Source organism: Leopardus geoffroyi, chromosome D3 (assembly GCF_018350155.1).
Source record: "Leopardus geoffroyi isolate Oge1 chromosome D3, O.geoffroyi_Oge1_pat1.0, whole genome shotgun sequence".
Classification (NCBI taxonomy): Eukaryota; Metazoa; Chordata; class Mammalia; order Carnivora; family Felidae; genus Leopardus; species Leopardus geoffroyi.
The window spans coordinates 66683242-66701224 of record NC_059339.1 but is presented as its reverse complement, the minus strand read 5'-3'; the positions used below and the strand labels follow the sequence as shown (position 1 = coordinate 66701224).

General features: G+C 49.1%; 1 protein-coding gene and 1 long non-coding RNA gene across 3 annotated transcripts in view; one reads left to right on the top strand and one right to left on the bottom strand.

Annotated features, from left to right (window-relative positions):
- LOXHD1 (lipoxygenase homology PLAT domains 1) overlaps nt 1–17983 on the top strand; it is a 159809-nt gene that overhangs the window by 8808 nt on the left and 133018 nt on the right. Inside the window, exon 4 of the mRNA XM_045457288.1 lies at nt 170–354. Coding sequence (XP_045313244.1) covers nt 170–354 — 185 coding nt within the window. The remainder of the gene's footprint in view (nt 1–169; nt 355–17983) is intronic.
- LOC123588063 lies at nt 932–16555 on the bottom strand. 2 transcript variants are annotated; one of them, XR_006707679.1, is made up of 3 exons: nt 16196–16555; nt 12979–13072; nt 932–1357 (listed from the first exon to the last, which is right to left on the bottom strand). It is a non-coding gene; the product is annotated as an uncharacterized LOC123588063 (long non-coding RNA). The 2 variants fall into 2 exon arrangements; XR_006707677.1 differs by lacking the exon at nt 16196–16555 and adding an exon at nt 14048–14192.

Genomic DNA, 17983 nt, shown 5'->3' with positions numbered 1-17983 from the left:
ACCTTGCAAGGTATTCCTATTTTGCAGATGAGGAAACTGAGGCTCGAGGGGGAAAGCGACCGTGACAAAATGAGGGAACCTCTCTTTGGAGTGAACATTTGGGTATGCCAGTGTGGAAGGGTGTCATCTCTTGCTGCCAATGACATGTGGGTGTCTGCCTCTGCCCCAGGATCGAGCATGACAACACCGGCCTGAACGCCAGCTGGTACCTGGATCGTGTGATCGTGACTGACATGAAGCGGCCTCACCTCCGCTACTACTTCAACTGCAACAACTGGCTGAGCAAGGTGGAAGGTGACCGCCAGTGGTGCCGTGACCTGCTAGCCAGCTTCAACCCCATGGACATGCCCCGAGGTCAGTGCCGAGGCGGGCCTGCCTGCCGTCCCTCCCTGCCTGGGCTGGCCCCCGTCCCTGTCTTGCTCTGGGCAGTCCCGTGTCCCCTTTGCCACTCCTCCAGGGTCTTACAGTTGGCTGGGGCCCAGCTGAAGCCCCATCTTTTCCACATGACCTCCCCAAGAGCAAGCTTATGTGCTCTGGGGACTCAAGGAAATGGGAAATGCAAACGAACCAGGAGGCATGATGGAGGGCTGGGAGCAGCCCTGGGCATATCCTGTGTTTTCAACATCTCTTGTTGATGGGTATCTACCTAGAGTCCTCTCTGAGTTCAAAGGCAGTTGCCTCCGTCTTCCTATCTCTTTGCCCTTCTTCTGATGCCCAGAGGAAGGTGAGCTACGGCCAGGGCAGGGCAGATGGGAATCAGAACTCACAGCCACAGGGGCTCCATCAAGCTGTCCCTACCTCCTCCTGATTCTATGAGGAGGGAAACGACTAATTTCAAGTGCATCTCTGGCCAAAGGCCTTAAATTCGGGCATTTTAGCTCAACAGGAGGCGGGGGAACAAATCATGTAAAAACACACACCGTATCCCGTGGCCTGTTTTAATCACACCCTGTCCCCTAAAGTTCTGACCTCACCTCACCTCATTATTGGACATAGTTGCCTTTCCAAAAACGGAGACATAACACGTGGGCACCACCATCATAGCACCTTGCTTGCAGAGTGTCATAGACTTTTGGAGGTGAAGGCATTTGATAGCCATGTGACTTTGCCGGGGTCGCTCAACAGAGTAACAGAAGGCGGACGCACTCCTTAGATTCTGCCTTCCAGCATGTTCCCTGTCGTCTCCAGGTTCCGTCCTCTCTTGCAGCCCAGCTGGGCAGAAATAAGCCTATTCTGCGTCTACTGGGCTTCAGCTCGCCTTTCTCTGTCTACCTCTGATTTCCTACCTTCCAGCTGATCTTGAACTTGCCTTGTTCCTCTGTGGCCCCCACCATAATTCCTTGCAACTTCACTGTTTCTTTAAAAAAAAAAAAAAAAAAAAAAGAGTTGCTATTGATCTTTGTCTTATGACAAAAGCCAAATTTGACCATTGCAGAAAATTTAGAAAACAGAAACATGCAAACATTAAAAAAAAAAAAAAAAAAGAATACCTGTAATTCCATCATCTGGAGAAACATCACTGGTGACATGTTTGTGCCCCCATTTCTAGTCTTTTCTATGCATAGTTTGAGAGAATGGGCTGGTACCACATCCTGTTTTAGAGCATGTTTGTTTCAGTGCCATTAAATATGGCTCAACACCCCTGCTTGCAGTGGCTGTGAAGTGTCCTTGTATAGAGGGGCACCATCATCCATTCACTGAATCCCTTATGTTGGACATTGACATTGTGTCCCCCTCTAAAATTTTATTGTTGATATAAATAATACACCCAAATCTTTGCACAAATGATTCTTTCCTTAGGATAAATTCCTAAATAGAATTTCCAGGTCAAATAGAATGCACATGGTTAAAGCTTTTAATGGGACTTTCTAAAATGCCGTAGAAAGAGTACATCAGTGCACAACCCCACCAGCTATGCAAAAGCACCCACTTTCCTCACCCTCAATTCTTAGTATTGTTTAATTTTCTAATTGGCTAGGAAAGGGGGTTTTACAATGTTCTCTCTTTGGTTATTGGTGAGGCTGGATATTTTTAATGTGTTTATTGTGTTTATTGGTCATTGGTATTGTGTGTGTGTGTGTGTGTGTGTGTGTGTGTGTGAATTATCTGCCCATACCCCATGCCTGTCTTTTCAACTGGGGTGAATTTCATAGATTTTCGTCAAAACTTTATGTATCTTTACTTCTTGATCCAGTCTCTTTACTAGGAAAAATCCTTAGCAAGTTGTCAAGCTGGCTATCTTCCTGTCTATTCTCCCAGGCTCCCTTTTTTTTTGGCCTTTTCCCACTATTGAGTTCTTCATGCTACCATTTGCTTTGGTCACATGAAAACCTAGGGTTCCCCTGTTAGAAGAGCTTCTGAGAAGTCACCATTAAGAAAGAATTCATGTGACCCCATGGTTCCCCAGCTTTCCACAAGAATCATCCAGGGTCGTGTTCTTGCCTCTTAAAGGAAGGACAAAGACACCCGCTGACCTTGTCTCTGAATCAGACCGCCTGGGCCCCCTGCCCTTTTATGAGCTGGAGGCACTGGAGTTTTAGTAATTCCAGGCTGGATTCTGAAAGAAGGAATGAAAAAGGGGATCTTCGAATATTCAGAGGACTGCGTTGGTAAACAAAAGGTAAACTCTCTTTGCTTTTCACCTGGAATTATACCCACTTGATATTTGGTTGCTGCAGGGGAGCCTCTAATGGTCAAAATGGGGAAGATAATTATTTCTTCATCCATGCAGTTTGACATATGAAAATACTTTAAGTCGTGGGATGGGGGCTTAAGAAGGGGACTTTTTAGTGCATATTTCATCCTCCAAGGGTTAGTGAGTCATTAGCTGGGTAGCTTTGCTCCTCTCTCCCCACCTCCAGGACCATCTCCTGAAGCTCTGTCTGATAAATAGCTGGAACCTTCTTTTGTTCCTGCTCTTCAAGGAGGGTAGGTGTTCTAGGCTGACCGACTGACCTTTTGGCCAAGGTGATCAGTAGAAAATGGCAGGGGCAGAGGGACTGGACCTTGATCAGGTTTCTAGATGGTTCCTCTATAGGGGATCTCATATATCATGCTTAGTTAGAGACACGGCACCTGTGGTTGCTGGTGAGCTGTGTAGCTTTAGGACTGCTGCCCTGGCAAGAACATTACCCTTCCTGCATGACGCAGTGCCTGACGTTTGCCACGGAGGTGACTTTTCCTTCTCTGGGTTCTCTTTAAACATGGGAAAATGCCCCGCATATTCCTAGTACGTCGGGGTGAACGCCTGGTCAGGGCCACCCTTTTCCTTCATGGAGCCCGTGGGGTAAAGGTAGCCATGAGAAAAAGCAGGGACAGGAGGTTCCAAAAGAAGGAAGGGGATGATGACTAACTCAGTTAGTGTGGAATGAAGTTGTGTGGGTGGAAGATCCTAGAGCCCAAGTTCAATTTCTCAATTGTTCTCAATTGGTAAAATCGCTACACCTGGCACCTTAAGAAAACCAGGTAGCAGAGCCAACCCAAACCCTTCACCTTTTGGTTTCCTTTATATCTGACTGCCAAACCTGGGGGGATCTGTTGCTGGGGACCAGGGAGACAGGCTGTGGTATCCCCTCAACCACTGGAGGCTCCCGAACCCCAGCCGTTCACATTCCATCTTTAAGAGTCTTGTCTTATTCAAGTAAGCAATTTTCTTTGTTTACTTATTCTTCTTTAACTCACTTTTGGCAACTTATATATTTACTTGTAGGTTTATTTTTAAAAGAAAGCAGATATCACTATCACAAAAAACTGTTATCAATTCCTGTAAATATCAGCACATGTGAAAACAAATACGTAACATTAGATAACCCTCCTGTATCACCATTAGCATCCTGTGTGCCACCTGTGGTGTGCAAACTGCACCCTGGGAAACACTACCAGCCCTGATCTGTGAGGAAGGGAAAGTAGAAGTGGGGAGGAGGGGAGAAGGGCTGGTAGGGTATCTGGGCTGTCCTCTTCAAGAGTCCTTGGCTTCACTTCATCCCTAGCACACTTCTGGGGGAGGCAAGGTGAAGGATGGCAGTCAGGTGTTAATTGCACAGAGGACTGAACTGAGGGCTCAGAGAGGTGGTGATTCATCTAATACCAACCAGCCAACCACTGATAGAGCTGGGACTAGAATGCGAGGCTCCTAATTCTTGGAATGGGCTTCCTGTGTCTCCAAGACCAAGGGCAACCAACCTGGCCCCTAAGAGATCAGGGCTTGAAGGATCACAGCTAGGGCTCATGAGGGTTAGTAGGACCAGTCGACTGTCACAGGGATCCTTTCCACAGCGTCCACATCAGTTGCTTCTCCAGCCTTGGGTTGAATCCAGCCTTTCTTGACGGTGGATGGTTCCCAACCACCCAGCTCAGCCATCCCAGTGCTAAGGGGCACTGGTTTTCAGAAAGCTCTTCCTGCAATTAAAACCCATACACTCTCCCTGGGACTTCTGCTTGTCCATTGCAGTCCTCTGCTAACAAACACCCTGGATGTTTTCATGTCTGCCTTTCAGCCATGTGAAGAAAGGCTGCCCTCCTCTCAGGACTGCATCCCCAGGTTCCTTGGCCTCTCCTCTTGTGGCTTATGCCCAGCCTGCATCCCTGAGTAGCTCTGGTTTGTCAGGGATCCCCAAGAATGTACCTCCTCGGCAAGAACCCTGTGTTCCGGATTGGCGGGTGGTGGGCGGGGGTGGGGGGCGGCGGGGGGAGTGGACTCCTCAGAACAAGAGTGCATAGGTCTCCCTGACTCCATTATCCTACTTCTTCTAAAAAATTATTATTATTGCAGTAAGACATAGATAAAAGTCACCATCTTAACCATATTTAAGTGCATTATTCAGTGGCATTAAATAAATTAATTATTGGATATCCATCACCACCATCCATCTCCAGAACTTGCTCATCTTCCCAAACTAACACTCTGTGCCCATAAAATAGCTCCCCTCTCCCATTTCTTCCAGCCCTGGGCAACCTCTGTTCTTTCTTCTGTCTCTGTGAATTTGACGACTTAGGAATCTCATATAGGTAGAATCATACAATATTTGCTCCTTTGTGACTGGCTTATTTTACTTTAGCGTAATGTCTTCAAGCTCCGTCCATGTTACAGCATGTGTGGGAATTTCATTTCTTTACAGGGCTAGATGATATTCCATTATATGCACAGCCCCTATTTTATTTATCCAGCCATCTGTCGATGGACATTTGGGTTTTTTTTCCACCTTTTGGCTATTGTAAATAACACTGCTATGAACATTGTGTACAAATAGCTGTTGAAGTTCCTGCTCTAATTTCTTTTGGGTACAGACCCAGCAGTGGAGTTATTGGATCGGGTAGTAATTCTGTGTTTAACTTTTTTGAGGAATAGCCATACTGTTTCCTACAGCAGCGACATCATTTTGCATTCCCAGTAACAGTGGACAAGGGTTCCAACTTCTCTGCATACTCACCAATACTTGTTATCATCTGGGTTTTTAAAATAATAACCACAGTTAGTGATGCTGAACATCTCTTCTTGTGCTTATGGGTCATTTGTACATTTTCTTTGGAGAAATGTCCATTCAAGTCCTTTGCCCGTTTTAAAGTTGAGTTGTCTGTTTTTATTTTTGAGTTGTATGGGTCCATCCAGAATATATTTGGGGGTATTAATCATTTATCAGAGGTGACTGATTTACAATTATTTTCTCCCATTCCATGGGTTGCCTTTTCACTCTGTTGAAAGAGTTTTGTTGGTGCACAAAAGCTTTTAATTTTTAGGAAGTCCAATTTATTATTTTTTCTGTTGTTGCCTGTGCTTTTGGTGTCATATCCAAGAAATCATCACCAAACCCAAAATCATGAAGATTTTGCCCCATGTTTTCTTCTAAGAGTGTTATACTTCTACATCTTACATTTAGGTCATTGATCCATTTTGAGTTAATTTTTGTGGACATTATAAAATAGAGTCCAATTTCATTTTTTTGCACATGGAGAACCAATTTTCCTAGCATCACTTGTTGTAAAGACTGTCCCTTCCCCCACTGAATGGTTTCACACTCTTGTCAAATATCATTTGGCCATATTTACAAGGGCTTATTTCTGGGTTCTTTACTCTGTTCATTGACCCAAATGTCTGTCCTGAAGTCTACTGCACTGTTTTGATTACTGTAGCTTTGGACGGAGTTTGGAAATCAGGATGTGTAAGACTTCCAACTTTGTTCTTTTCTTTTAAGATTGTTTGGATATTCAGGCTCCCTTGATGTTCTGCTTCTTTTCATCCATCCTACATTTTCATTAACCGTTTTTCACAGTGACAATATATCACATTGACTTTGAGGCCAAAGGGCTCTTATTCCCCCCAAAAGAAAAGATGAAAACGCTGTCTCCACCCCAAGTCCTCAGTTCTTGCCCAGGACTTCAAGGCTTCTGGAGAAACATCCTGGATTGTCCTGACTCATTCCCACATGAGTCAGCAGGAGCGGGTATCCCATTCTTGGCTGGCTCCCCTCCACATCTTAGTGGGAAGGCCCAGGAGACGCCACACCTCCTGATTAATAGTCGCAGACATACATGCACAGTACTAGGGAGCTAGCAGCCATCTCTATGGTCATCTCTCTCTTAGAGTGGGTGTCAGGGGTCCTGGCACCTTCTCGGGTCTGGGGAGGGTTGGCAGCCGTTTTTTCAGCATGTCTGCATCGACTATCCCTGGGAACACAGTCTTGGCTCTCGAACCACTCCAGAATTGTAGTGAATTTTCCCTCCTGCCATCTGCCTCTTGGCATCCCCCCATTGCCATGCATGCCTGACTCTCTTCCGAGAGGATTTCCACCTAGAATGGCTGCCCCTCTTGACAACCCAGAACCCAGAGGGGCAGGGTAGCTGCATTGACAGGTATACACTGAGGGCAGCCCCTGGCCAGAATCTCAGCACAGTCTCCCAGGCCTCGAAGTGAAGCATCACCGTTAGCAGCTGTCATTGGTCATGCCCTTCTGCTCCCCAAGCTGCTCTTAAATGCTGAGTCTGGGGTAAGGATATCACCCTTGCCTTCCAGTTGCTTGCAGTCCAGTGAGGACACAGACCATCATAGTACGAGCTACCCTCAAGGGGAGTGGAAGGTATCACATGGTCCACAGCTCCATGTCTCAAGTCATAAGAGCCCTAGGTTCAAATCCCCAAACGCTACCTTCTAGCTATGTGACCTTTGGACAAAATACTTCTGTAGTCTTGTGTCTTCATATGTATACACTGTACAAATCCACAGCACTCCTAGGAGGTAAGGTCTATTATTTTCCCCATTTTCTACCTGCAACAAAGGTCAAGGTGAGCATGCATAGAGCACTTCCCACCTCTCCTTGTGTTCCTTAGTCCCATTCTTAGTCCCAGTTCCCATGTTTGCTCAAATCGTGTTGGCTCCAGTGTCTGGCAGGCGGTGTCTCTGAAAGCTGTTCTCTCCAGCACTAATAAACCATGAGGAAGTTTCAAGGGACCCATAGGAAATGGGTCTGAGAATGAGACATTCTCTCCCCACCTGCTCCCAGATTGTGGAGAGAAGCCAGACTGCTGACAGAAGTTTCTGGGGTTTGGGCCCTGTCCCATGAAGCCCCACAAGGACCCAGTAGGACTGCTCTCCCCAGAGCCCCAGAATCCTGCCTGCCTCCTGCCTGGAAGGGGTATCCTTGCTCCCACGCTTCTGTGTCAAGTTGGTTAGAGAGAAAACTGTGGATCTCCTACTAAAACGTATCTCAGGGTCAGGAAATGTCAGAGCCAGTGCCTTCCTGGTCCCCCTCCCCCAACCTGCTCTCTTTTATCCTATACTTCAGTCTTCTCTGTGCTACCCAAACCCCACTGCGGGGGAAGACCCAGCCTCTCTGGAAAGCACTGGCTGCTCCCTCACCTCGGGTGTTCCTCCTCCAAACTCTGGAGAAATTGAAGTCTGTGCCATCCACTGAAGTGGATTTTCAGGGGGTTCCCCTAACCCAACTGCATCAAGGATGTGTAAGGAATCTCAGGGCAGAGAGGAGGAGCTTTTCAGCCTGCTCCTTGAGATGTAGGCATGATCTGACCAGTTCGTAGCCAGAAGGAGCCACCATGGCTGATGGGGTGGTTGTAGCCCCCAGGGATTTTGAGATGGCTAAATGGCTGAGACACTCCGTATCTCAGGGACTGCTGTTGGCCTCTTTGGGTGCTAACTGCTGACTATGTGTCTATCTGGGCTCTCCAGCCAAGCTCAGGTTTCTCTGGACATAACACTGGGGTCTACCCACCTGGTGATTTATTTCTCTTGTACCTGCCAACTTGGTCACTGGCACTAAGGGACTTGAGTGAAGATTAGTAAGAAACAGGCATGTGTGTGAGTGTGCGTGTGTGTGTGTGTGTAGACACAATCACTTATGAAGGCCAGCAGCAGAGATGGGTGGAAAGAGCTCTACCACAGAGTGGGAGGCAGTTAACTGGCTTCTAGTCTTGCCCTTTGGTAACTGTGTGCCTTAAGCAGGTTACTTGTCCTCTCTGGGCTGCTTCCTCATCTGACCAGAAGGCTGGGCTAGATGTTCTCCGAGGTCCTTTGTAGCACTGGCTTTCTCTGGTATTCTGCTAGCTAAATGCCTCCTTGTCTCTGTTACCTGGCTCCGGGTCTCCCACTCCCCAAACTCACTCCCTTGAACCTTGATGTTGTTACTTCTGGTTTGACATTCATGGGCATGGCACCCAGGTGCAACTGGTGACTGTGCTACAGAGTTGCACAGGCTGAGAGCACAGGGCTGCCCATCCCACTGGCCCCAGGGAGGCTCAGGACACATCTCTGGGGCTGAAGAGGGCCAGACCTGTTTAAGACAGACCCTGCCTGGCCTTCTCACTGCCAACATGATGTCATTTCCTGCTTCCTGGACAAGTAATTGTTCTCATCCCAGCACCAACCCACAAACCCGCCCACCTTAAAAAGCACTGAGATGATCACGTGGCTGAAATTAGTACTGAGCCCACACCACATTGCTTCGGGAAAGTTCTGCCAACTTGGCAATGCGACAGGCCTCTGAAGCCAAGAGCTGAGTTCCAGCTGGCCTGGGGGCTGTTCACACCCCAGGGCTGTCAGAACCCAGGCACAACAGCTCATCGATGTTGCGGACCCAGGCCTCGCAGACAGCGGAGGAGGCCCTGCATTCAGAAGGGCCCTGTCTGAAGTGGGTCCTGTCGCTCCCCATTCTCAGTGAAGCCTGTTCCCTAGGCTTCCTTTGGGACAACCCTTTCTCTAAAGGAGCATTTATCTTCTTTGGTGGGTTAATAATAAACATGGCTGCAGCCAATGTTGTGCTGTGTCCCAGAGAGACCGAGGGGCTGGCCGTTGAAGGGAAGGGGGTCCATGAGAAGTTGCAACCACTGGGGAGGCGGGCCTGGAGCGTGCAGGTTGGGGAGTGGCGAATTCCCCCTTTTCTTCCAGATTCCAAGTCTGGGGCTTTTTCTTTCTTCCTTTCTTCCTTTCTTTCTCTATTCCTCCCTCCCTCCCCACCTTCCTCCATTCCTCTCCTCCTCCTCTCCTCCCTCCCTTCCTTCCTTCCTTCCTTCCTTCCTTCCTTCCTTCCTTCCTTCCTTCCTTTTTTCCTCCTCCCCATCTTCCTTCTTTTTCTCCTCCCCCTTCTTCTTCCTTTCCTTCTCCTTCTTCTCCTTCTCCTCCTCTTCCTCCTCCTTCTCTTTTGCTATAGCAAATAGGACAGCTAATGCTGGGGCTGAAAGCTGCCCATAGGCCAGCTAGAACAGGTAGAAATGGGACTGTGTTTGTCCAGCATAATCACTGTTTCCACTCCCAGTGATTTCATCAGGCAACTGGGTTATAATTTTGTTAGAGCCCACACTGTGCTACACAGTCATTATCACACAGCTCCAGATGTGCACCCAGTCTTGGCAAGACCATGCTGGGCATGGTGCCCACGGTGCATTTGAAGAAGTGATTGGACGAGAAAGGGCTCATGATTAACATTTTAGGGGCATGTGCACATTTCGCTGACCTGCGGTGGATTATGATGGGCCTGCCCGAGAACTGCCTGGTGCCAAAGCAGATGCAGCATGAAAGCAGCCTGGGTGATTGATGCAGAAAGCACCTATCACGAGGGCTCTGTCACACAAGCCAGCAGCCCTGACTTATTTCCACATTCTACAGGATGACACCACAGAGTAATTAAATCATTGATTTTAAAAAATATAGCTCGCTGGCTCAGAAAGCACATGAGACTATATACCCTGAGTTCTAGTTCTCGCTTTGCCACCAGTAGCGATGAGACCCGAGGCAGATCTCAGTTTCGCTCCCATCCTCAGTTTCTTCCTCTACAGAATGGGTGCATTAGGTGGCCTCTGGGGGTCTTTTTAGGATTAGTAGAGTGTCATATCCAAAGAGAGAAGGACGGGTCTGGGGCTAGCCCTCCTCCATCGGGCAGGGGAAATTGGCTTTTGGTGACCTCCCTTCTGCTGCGGACACTTCTTCCTCATTCCACCCCCACCCCGATACTTACTATTCTTCTGCATAGTGTCTGTCTCCCCACTGTGGGCTTGGTCCCTGGACTCCCCTTCTCTGTGGTCAAAACCTGGCCCTGCCACTCTACTGGTTGGGTAAGCATGAGCAGATGTCTTAAGTTCTGTGCCTCTATTTCTTCGTCTGTAAAGTGGGGATAACACTAATTCCCACTCATAAAGTGGTTGGGCTGATTAATTGGGGAAATGCACATAAAGACTGACTGTAGTGCTGGACGCAGAGTAAGCACTCAGTAAACGAGTATTGTGGTGGTGGTTATGATGCTGATGCTTTACCTTCTTCTTCCCCTACATCCAGGCTTATTCTGACTCTGAGATGCATAGACTCAAGATTCTGGCCTTTCAGAATCAGATAGGACTTTGGAGCCACTCAGTGCCGGGACCGCCTCTAAAAGGCAGCAGGCTCATCTAGACAACTGGAAACAGGCTGATGACCTTGATTTCGGTTAAAGCCTGCAGGGAGTGCCTCTTTTCCAAACACTTTTCCTTCTCCCCGATGTGTCCCCTCAACTCAGCTCAAACGTTATCCAAAGCCCTCTGAGCTAGATTTGCTGTGGATGCCAGTTGGGAGTTACTGTTCCTTTGACCTCTAGGGAGGTGGTCCTGGGCCCATGGACTCAGAGCTGGACTCAGAGAGAGAGGGCTTTGGGGTGGGGGGAGCTGGGCCAGTCCTGCAGCGCTCTCCTCCTCTGAACTTCCCAGCAGCTCCCCGCCCACCCCATCTGCTCCCACCTAACATTGCAGAAAATCATCTCCGGAAAGAGTGGGAAGAAGAGAACTGTTTCCAATGAGGCCCCAGTGACGAGTATCAGAGAATTTCAGGACCAGAAGGGACCTTATCTGCTCTTCCTCCATTTTGCAGAACACAGAAGCCTTGGAAAGTTAAGCCACCTGCTCTTGGTGACACAGTGTGGGCAGAGCTAGTGCCCTGGGCTCCAGATGCCACCTTGTGCTCCTCCGATGTCATTCAGTGATTCAATGGGCACTATTTGGGAATCTTCTATGTACCGGATCCTTTGCTCAGGATAAATATGTACAGACCTTTGTCTCTAGGAACTTAGCAACCAGAGGGGAGAGGGTCAAGCCAGGAAATAGTGAGTGCAAAAAGATAGAATGTTCTTATTAGGGACTGACCTGTATCACTAGAAGCATAGAGGAAGGAGGAATCAGTAAGGCTTCATAGAGTAAGTGATGCCCAATTGAGACTTCATAGTTGAGATGGAGTTTGCTAGGCTTTCAACAGAGGGAGGTTTTCAAATAGGTGTTTATAATAACACTCCCCCCACCCCATTTATGGAGAGTACTTTCTCAGAGCTGCAGTTTGTGTGCATGAAATCAGAACTTATGACACAGACATTGCCTTGGGCCTGATCCAGCTGTGGGTGTCCCTTCCAGCCACCAATGTTTTCCTGCTGGACCCTTCCCCTGAGCTCCAAGCATCAGCCAGGGTGGTGCAGGGGTGTCAGAGAAGGGGTTCCCACCTACCTGGAGCTGAATGTCTATCAGGTGGCCCCTGCCTTTGTTTTTTCTCTTCCTTCATCCAGTCCTCAACCCTCCCCCTAGCCTCCTAGCTGCCCAGACCAGCAAGCTCAAAGGTTTCTGGTACCAAAGCCAGCTTGAGGGTGTAAGGATGTTCATCATGTGCATGGGTTTTCCTCAAGCTGGCAGTTCTCAACAGCTCCTTCCAGACTATACAGGGCATGAGTTATTCAAATTGAATATTCGATTGAAGTTTAGGTGACTTCAATCTTTAGTTTTCAATTGCAGGGAAAAGAAAAATGGCTGTTGTATAAATTATTAAAAGTACAAATAAGCAAGAGTTCGAAGAAGAATAAAATCTTCCATAATCCCATTACCCCAAAATGATAATAGCTAAAATTTATTGGGCATTCACTCAATGTCAGATATTGTTCTAATCACTATCTGTCTATCTCATCTTCACAGTACCATGACAGATTTATTATTATTATTATTATTATTATTATTATACCCATTTTATGGGTAAAGCAAACTGAGGGATAGAGTGGTTAAGTAATGTGCACACAAGTGAAGGGCCCAAGAGTAAACCCAGAACCTTGAACTTAATCCCTGTGTAGGAGAGCCTCGAGGACACTGCTGTTAACATTTTGGTGAATCTCCTTCCTGTGCTTTTTTATGCATGAATGCATTAAACACTACATACTGACGGAAAGTAGTGTTGTATCACAGTTGACTTTGTAACTAGGTTTTTTTACTGAATACTAAAACATTGAATAATCTAAACCATTATTTTAAATGGCCACATGGGTGAATATCATAATTCACCCCAACAATCCCCCATTCTGGATATTTTTAGGTTGTTCTCAATTTTTTTGTTATTAACGATGCTGTGATAGACATCTTTACAGGTCATCTGTGAACACAAGTATTTCCTCATATAAATGAATTGTTAGGCACAGGGACTGAATTGTTAGCTCCGGGATTTGCAGAATGTTAAGCCTTTTGACAGGCAGTACTCACCTGCCCTCCAGGAAGGCTGTGTGGTGTTCTGGTTCCTCCAGCAGCATATGAGACGTGCATTAGAGGACGATAAGCTCCTGCAGCAGAGTGGAATCTGGGTTGGAAAGGGAAGAAATGGACGAGATTGCTGGGGTGTGCAGGTTGAAGGGGAGGGTCTGCTGTAGAGCCACATGAGGGGGAGCCAAGGGAGACGAGTGACTGAGGGGCGTGTGGAAATAGCTCTGCGGGGCTTGGCAGTGAACTGGATAAGAGGGGCTGAGCACAGTGAGATAAAAGGAGAAAAAGCCTACCTACTCCATACTCTTTCAATACCTGATCACATCAGGCTTACGTCACAGCTTCCCCAAAAGATGTGCTAGCTGTCTATGATTTGGGGGTAAAACAAAGGACGGAATATTTTTTCTTGATTACCACCCGGGAGCAACTGTTAATGACTGAGCAATGTTCTTTGTTTTTGTTTTTTACATTTTATTAATTTTTGAGAGAGAGAGAGAGAGAGAGAGAGAGAACAAGTGGGGGACGGGAAGAGAGAGAGGGAGACACAGAATCCAAAGCAGGCTCCAGGCTCTGAGCTGTCAGCACAGAGCCCGGTGCGGGGCTCAAACCCACAAACTGTGACATCATGACCTGAGCCAAAGTCAGTTGCTTAACCAACTGAGCCACCCAGGCACCCCAGCTGAGCAGTGTTTTAATGTCCTTGTGTAACCAGGCTCAGCTGAGTTCACCCCATGGCCTGTGCTTGAGCACGTGTTAAGTGCCAAATAAATGATACAGGCCACAGGAGTTCTGGAATGGAACACCCTGGGCCTGGGAGGTGGGCTTTCAGCTAGACCTTGTGGGTTGGGCGAAAGGACAGATGAGAGTGAACCCTCCTGCCTGGACCTCTTGAGTCCGGGCTTCACCCTTTCTAACTGTGGGAACTTGATGAGGTTTCTTAACCTCTTGCTTCCATTCTCTTCTCAGTAAGCAGTGACCACAGTAGTAATAGGGTCTGTCATCGTGAGGATTACATGAGAAACAGATGTGACCGGCCCACAGTCAGTCCTCAGTAAGCATCAGAGGCTCTTACCAGCTTGAGGCGTGCATGTGTCTACAAGGGCGGCAAGATTGAGGGTATTCTCCAGAAAGCAGAGAAGTTCCAGTCCTACTTGAAGAAGCGGACGAATCTGGGTGAGCGATTCGGACCTCTGGACCCAAGGGAAGGAAGACCCAAGGGAAACGTTCTGGGGGCAGCAACAGGGGAGGGAGACTTGAGTCTGGGGACCTGGTTCACTGCTCAGTGGCCAAGAAGCAGTTCCCCACGGGTAGCCTTGCGGCCCTTCCTTTGGGTCCGTGGACACTCCTCCCAGCACCGGTGCAGGCAGGCCGGAGGAGCTGGGGGCTTTCCCTGGGTGGAGGAGAACATTCCCCTCGCCCCCATCCCCAGGGCAGCCCCACTTCACGTCTCTCGCTTGTTTCCGTGTTCTCCCCTGGCACTTCCCCAGTGCCTGGCTCTGGGTGAGTGGAAGTGATAGGTGCCAGGGAGCAGCCGTGGCCGCGGATGGGGGGCGGGGGGGAATCAGGTGCAGCCAGCCTCCTGCCACCCCTTCCCACCGCTCACCCGCAGGGCAGGGCGAATGAAGCCACCGTCTAAATACTCTAAATATGCACGACCTGAGAATGGGGGGCGAAGGCTAGGGAAAGAAACACCCTGCGGCAATTCAGGATCACTTCATTCATGATTCCCAGCTTCCTAAAAAAGCTTGGGCCACGTGAGCTACTGCGAGGCACAAATCACGTTGGGTGTGGGATGGTCCCTTCCTTGGCAAGCAGGACGGAGGCTTAGTTTCCGGGCATTTGCTTGACTCCTGTCATCGGGAACGTGACAACCAGCTTAGCCCAGCTCAGCGCCGAGATTTGGGGGATCCGGCCTACTCATGGCTGTGCCTCCCCCACGTCGCCCAGGGTGGTTCTCTCAGATGTGTCCTGTCGCTGCTGTGTGCTGACTGTTCCAGACAGAGCGCAGGCGAGGCTGTGGGGGTGGTTGGCGCACCAGGCGCAGGAGGCAGCTTGGGCCTGCCAGTGCCTGCCTTTTCTGGAAGCCCACACAGGCAGCTTCCGGCTGGCCCACAGGGGACACGGTTCCTGTTTAGAGGGAGCAGACCTGTGCCTCTGCCATGGAGGCTACAGAGGAAATAAGGGGCAAGGCTGGGCTTGTGGATCCTCTGGGCAGGGCAAGCAGGGCACAGACAGCCACATGCTGTGGCCTTGAGGGCCATCTGTCTTTAGGCTGCTGCTAATGCCATCCGTGCAGTACCCCAACTCAATTCTGTTTGGCTCTGAGAGGTACCATGTAATTACCTTACTCTCTGGTCTATTTCCCTTCTTGTATGTTGTTCAGATCAATGTTCAAACTACTTTGGTGTCTTTGAGCTCACACTGACCTTCAGCAAAAGGCAACTACTCCCTGAAAGGTAGTGTTCCTGGGTTCAGATATGCAGGTTGTGCACTGCACAATTGAGACTATGTAAAGAGACATCTTTCACATCATAGAGGTTGTAGGTTTGTGTATTTATGATGACAGTTATCCAACAGATGGCAGTAAAGTGTCTTGAAGGAAGCCTTTTTCTAATTTGTGGAAAGGCACCCTGTGAACTAATGGTAGCTCCCTAAAAGGCCAGACAGAAATCAGTTCTAGGGAGAATGTTAATAGCATTGATTAAACCACAGGCCGACCTCAGAACTGGCTAGGGCAACAATTCCTGTCATCCATCACTAGGTCATGTTGGTCCCACGCTTGCTCGGGAAGCACAGTGAACTTGCTAGCCCCTCCTCCAACTTGACCTTCCCCTCTCTTTTCATCTCTGTTCCTTGCTCACTGTCAGGCAGGCAAGGAGGTGAAGGCACAATACCCGAGGTTGCAGAACTGGTGCTGCCATCTGTCCCCACCTTTAGGAAACCCCAGCCGAGCCCCCCCATTCTCCACTGCACTCAGGGGAACATTGAGCTCAGCCCAGTCACCCAGCATTGCATGGGCAGGGAAAGCTGGCCCTGCCTACCCACACTGGGCACAGGACATGCTCCTTCTCACCCCCTCCAGCCCAACAGAAAAAGGGCAATAGTTCCCCAATCTTCAGAGCTTTGAGCTGCTTCGCTGGTGAATAGAGTGTGCTGTGATTACCCTGCAGCAGCACCAAGCCACTCGGATCCTGTTCCAGGCCGCAGCGTGGAGAGTTACCTGAAGTTCCTGCCTAGACACACAGAAGAGGGTCTGAAAGCCCCAGGCAGCCTGGGGCAGCTGGTGGCCAACGACAACTACGGTGGCCGACTGGGTGTAGCTTTGCGAGGATCTGGAGCTAACAAAGACGCTTTACATTTTTTAAGGGCTGTAAAGAACTAAAACAAGAACAACAGCTGATGACACAAGAAAGTTACACGAGGTTCCGAGGTCTGTTGCCCGCAAAGTTTATGGCACAAGGCCACGCCCCTTTGCTGACGTTGTTTTTACGTAGCGTCGTAGCTGCAGCGTTTCCCTTCCCGCCGTTTGAGTTTCTCTAGGTGAACCCGCATCCGGAGCGAGCGGATAATCCTCGCTCTGATCCAGGGTCGGAAGGTGAGTAGTAGCGTAACATGCGTCGTTCTCTTCCCTTCGTCATCACGCAGCTCTTGTCCTCCCCCATCTTCAGGAGAAGGGTGAGTACAGGGCAGGAAGGAATTTTGAGAGAGGGAGACCGCGTTCACCTCGCTGTTATTACCGCGTATTATATACGCTGTTATTACCGCGTATTATTACGATTAGTTACTGTTGGTAAACTCTTACTGTGCCTACTTTAGAAGTCAGACTGTGTCACAGTATGTATGGATAGGAGAAAACCTAGTTTATAAAGCGTTCCGTGTCAGGGTTGCAGGCATCCTCTGGGGGTCTTGGACTGGCCCTGCAGGGAAGTGGCGGTGGGGGGCGTGGGGAAGGCGTGGAAGACACCTGTATTGCGTGTGGGCTGCTTTCATGATACAGCCGCGGAGTGGAATAGTTGCAACAGAGGCCGGGCAGCCTGCAAAGCCTAAAATATTTACCACCTGGCACCTTACGGACAGGTTTTGCCTACCCCTGACATAGAGAATGAGAGGCCATGGCACGCTCTAAAAAAGAGCCCTGACTTAAGAGGCAGGAGACCTGGCTTTGAGCCCCTCTTGCATCATTTAGCAGCTGTGTGTCCCCCGGGAAGCCACCTTGCCCTCTGAGCCTCTGTTTCCCCATCTGTAAATGAGAAAGTCAACAGTATCTGTCCTGCCTGTATCATGTGGCCATTGTAGGGCTCAGATGTCATCGAGGACGTGCAGGGACCTCGTGAGCTGCAAGGCCTGGGTGACTTGCCTATTATTTGCCCTAGAAGGTGGGCCAGCCGTGGCCCGTCCTCCTTCAAGTCCTTCCTCCCATCCCCGTTCTCTGTCCTGCCTTGTTCCCTTCTGGCCCCCGGGGCGGGGATTTCTACTGGCCTTGGACCTTTCCCTCTGGCCCTGTTGCTCTCGCCAGGAAGGGAGCCACATTTCACATATGGGCATTTTGCTCTCACATGGATCACCAGATCCAAGGGGTGAATTCAACACATAAAAACCCACTTGTGACCAGAATTGCAAGTTTGTGCTCATTGAAATTCTGATCACGGGGAACTGGGGGGCTCTCGTGACCACTTGGGAGGAAGGCTTGATGCACTGTGCTGACAGTCTGGCAGCCGGGAGAGAATGAAGCCCTGCTTTTATCCCGTCTTGCTCTTTCCACTGTATATGCATTTAATCACAATTTTGGGTTGGCGCTGGGCCCTCGGCCTTGTTTGGAAAATGGCAAATCAGATAGTATGGGGGTTCTGCTTGAAGAGGAAATGTGGACGAAAAGCAGGAGAACAGTAATATAATAAGGCTCATTGTCTTCGGGGCCTTTTACAGAGTGGTTTTGTGAGATGTGCCTTGCCCGCCCCGCTGCAGCCCTCAGCCTTTCCCCAGTGTGGTCAGAGGTCATCTGGCACAT